Source organism: Salpingoeca rosetta (assembly GCF_000188695.1).
Source record: "Salpingoeca rosetta unplaced genomic scaffold supercont1.3, whole genome shotgun sequence".
In the NCBI taxonomy this organism is placed as follows: domain Eukaryota; class Choanoflagellata; order Craspedida; family Salpingoecidae; genus Salpingoeca; species Salpingoeca rosetta.
In genome coordinates, this window is record NW_004754931.1 from 296,339 (window position 1) to 298,838 (window position 2,500).

At 53.5% G+C, this 2,500-nt stretch overlaps 1 protein-coding gene across 1 annotated transcript in view; it reads left to right on the top strand.

Moving 5' to 3' along the window:
* Positions 1 to 2,500, top strand: part of PTSG_01630 (uncharacterized protein) — a 6,389-nt gene that overhangs the window by 325 nt on the left and 3,564 nt on the right. The window contains exons 2-7 of the mRNA XM_004997553.1: positions 116 to 197; positions 435 to 544; positions 849 to 907; positions 1,146 to 1,256; positions 1,541 to 1,725; positions 1,955 to 2,254. Of these exons, the coding sequence (XP_004997610.1) occupies positions 116 to 197; positions 435 to 544; positions 849 to 907; positions 1,146 to 1,256; positions 1,541 to 1,725; positions 1,955 to 2,254 (847 nt within the window). The remainder of the gene's footprint in view (positions 1 to 115; positions 198 to 434; positions 545 to 848; positions 908 to 1,145; positions 1,257 to 1,540; positions 1,726 to 1,954; positions 2,255 to 2,500) is intronic.

Genomic DNA, 2,500 nt, shown 5'->3' on the forward strand with positions numbered 1-2,500 from the left:
CGCACCCATCGCTGATCTCCCCTCCCTTCTCCCCCCCCCCCCCCGGACATGCATACACGTGTGCTGTTTCCGCTCTCACCTTTGCCGCGCGCATGTTCCTCATGGTGGTGTACAGGCACGGTCACGCAGTTTGACGAACTGACGCATCGCCTCGACACGTTTGTTGAGGCTGAACAGCGACGATGCCGGCAACTCAAGTCAGTCACCACGCCCACATGCAACTGTGTCACCCAATACACAATGTGTACAAGTACAGTCCTTTTACACAACACACACGCACATTACATGTACACACACCACACACAACGCCTGCAAGGCACATAATACATGCAACGCACATACACACACCACAAAACGCAATCTCAAATCCTCTCACTCGCTTGCTCATCCACTCCCCTTTCTCTCACTCCCCCTGGTCAATCAAACACAATCAGGAAAGCGGTGATTACATTTGCGCCGATGTTGGACGGGAAGGACACAAAGGCTGTCTTGGCAACAGTGGGCGGCAAGAAAGTCAAGTGGCAACCCAAACGCTGCGCAAGCCGTGAGTGCTTGTTACTGGTTTTGACAAGTTGATTTTATGTTGCGGCTGAATGTTAACCTACCACACACACACACACACACACACACACACACACACACACGCACGCACACGTACGCATACACACGTACACGCGCGCACACGTACGCATACACACATACACGCGCGCGCGCAAACAAAGAAAGAGTCTGGCTCTCGTTTCCATTTGATTTGTTCTTGTGGTTGCACATACGTATGCATCTACCCACAACGGACCAAACACAAATGTCTCATGTTGTCCACAATTCCTCGCTTGTCACCTTGGCAGGGCTGCATCAGCTCTCTGTCCAGAAACAGCATCTCAATGAGCAGGAGAAAACGCTGCAGGTGAAGCAATGATCAGTGTTGGCGCGGCTGCTGACGCTGTTATTTCGTTGTTGTTTGTGCATGTTGCTGTGCATGTCGTTGTTGGTTGTGAATGATGGCCACACTACCACTCTGCACTCAATAAAACACTCGTTGCACTCTGCTGTGTGTTCTCTTGCAGCTGAGTTGTATTCTCCTTCCACCGCACATCTCACAACAGTAACCCCTGCCTCCCCACAACCACGCTGCTTGGAAAAAGACGCACATTGCCAACATGCGGGAATATCTGAAGGAACTTCGGGCGCGATATGAGGAAGAGGCAGCCATTCGCGAGGAAGCAGAGCACCAAGCAGCAGATATGATGGGCGAGGTATGGTCAATGCTGGTGGCGTGTTGTGGTGTGGTGTGATACGGTGTGCTGTGTGCTGTGCTGTGCCGTGCTGTGCTGTGGTGTCAGTGGTTTTCACAGACGCACACGCACGCACACACGCACGCACGCACACACACACACACACTTGTACATTGCTGCTTTGCTTTGTTTACTCCGATTGTTTCGCTTTCACACGCCTCATTCCTTCCCCTTCAACCTATCAGCTCCTCACCTGTACATGCCACACACACGTACATCTGCACACGTACATGTGCACGCAACAGATGGAGCGAATTCGACAGTTGCTGTATGAGGACAGCGATGGCAGCACCACAGACTCAAGCAGCCCGCACGAGTCGCCCGTGCCCACCACGCGCTCCAAGCTTACTCGCAACTCCGCACTGCGTCAGTCCCTGCTCAAGGTCTTTGAGAGCCCCACTGGTCGCCGTGTCAGCGGTCGCCCGCCAAAGTGAGAGTGTACACACACACATGTGTGCGTGTGTGTGTGTGTGTGTGTAAGTGCTGCACACGTGTGTGTGTGTGTGCAAGAGCGCCCACATACATACACGCACATACATACATACACGCACATAAAACCACACATACTCACACACTCCACTCCGCCCCGCCCCCTCCCGTTTCGTTCGTTTCAACCGCTTCATATTCAACCTCCCTCACGTTGTCTGGCGTGTTGGCAGGTACTCGCCGTCCCCCGCGCAATTGGCCGTGGAGAGGTCTCCAGCAAAAAGTATGAAGACCCCATCCCCAGCCAAGCGCACGAGCCCTAACCCGAGGCCAGCACACATTTCGCCCAGCATGGACAAGGAGAACGCACCACAGCACATGCTGGGAGAAGCACACAGCCCCAAGCGAGCAAACACAAGCCCAAGTCCAACCAGGCCGGCACCAGCAGCAGAGCAGGTGCAGACGCAGCACTCAAATGTGCAGCAGCTGAAGCAGCGCTTTGAACACACGCGCCACTCGCCCCAGCCGCACGGGTACGAGGAACACTTCAGGCGTGTTTGCCAATGTGTGTGTGTGCGTCGTGTGTGCGTGTGTCGTGTGTGCGTCATGTATGTTTGCTTGTTTGTTTGACAGTGTTTGCTTGCTTGTTTGACAGTGTTTGCTTGCTTGCTTGTTTGACAGTGTTTGTTTACTTGTTTGTTTTGAACGTGTTTACTCTGCCTTGGGAGAACGCATGAACCAGCGTGTTGACTGAATTCCCATCTCGTGCCCACATGCTA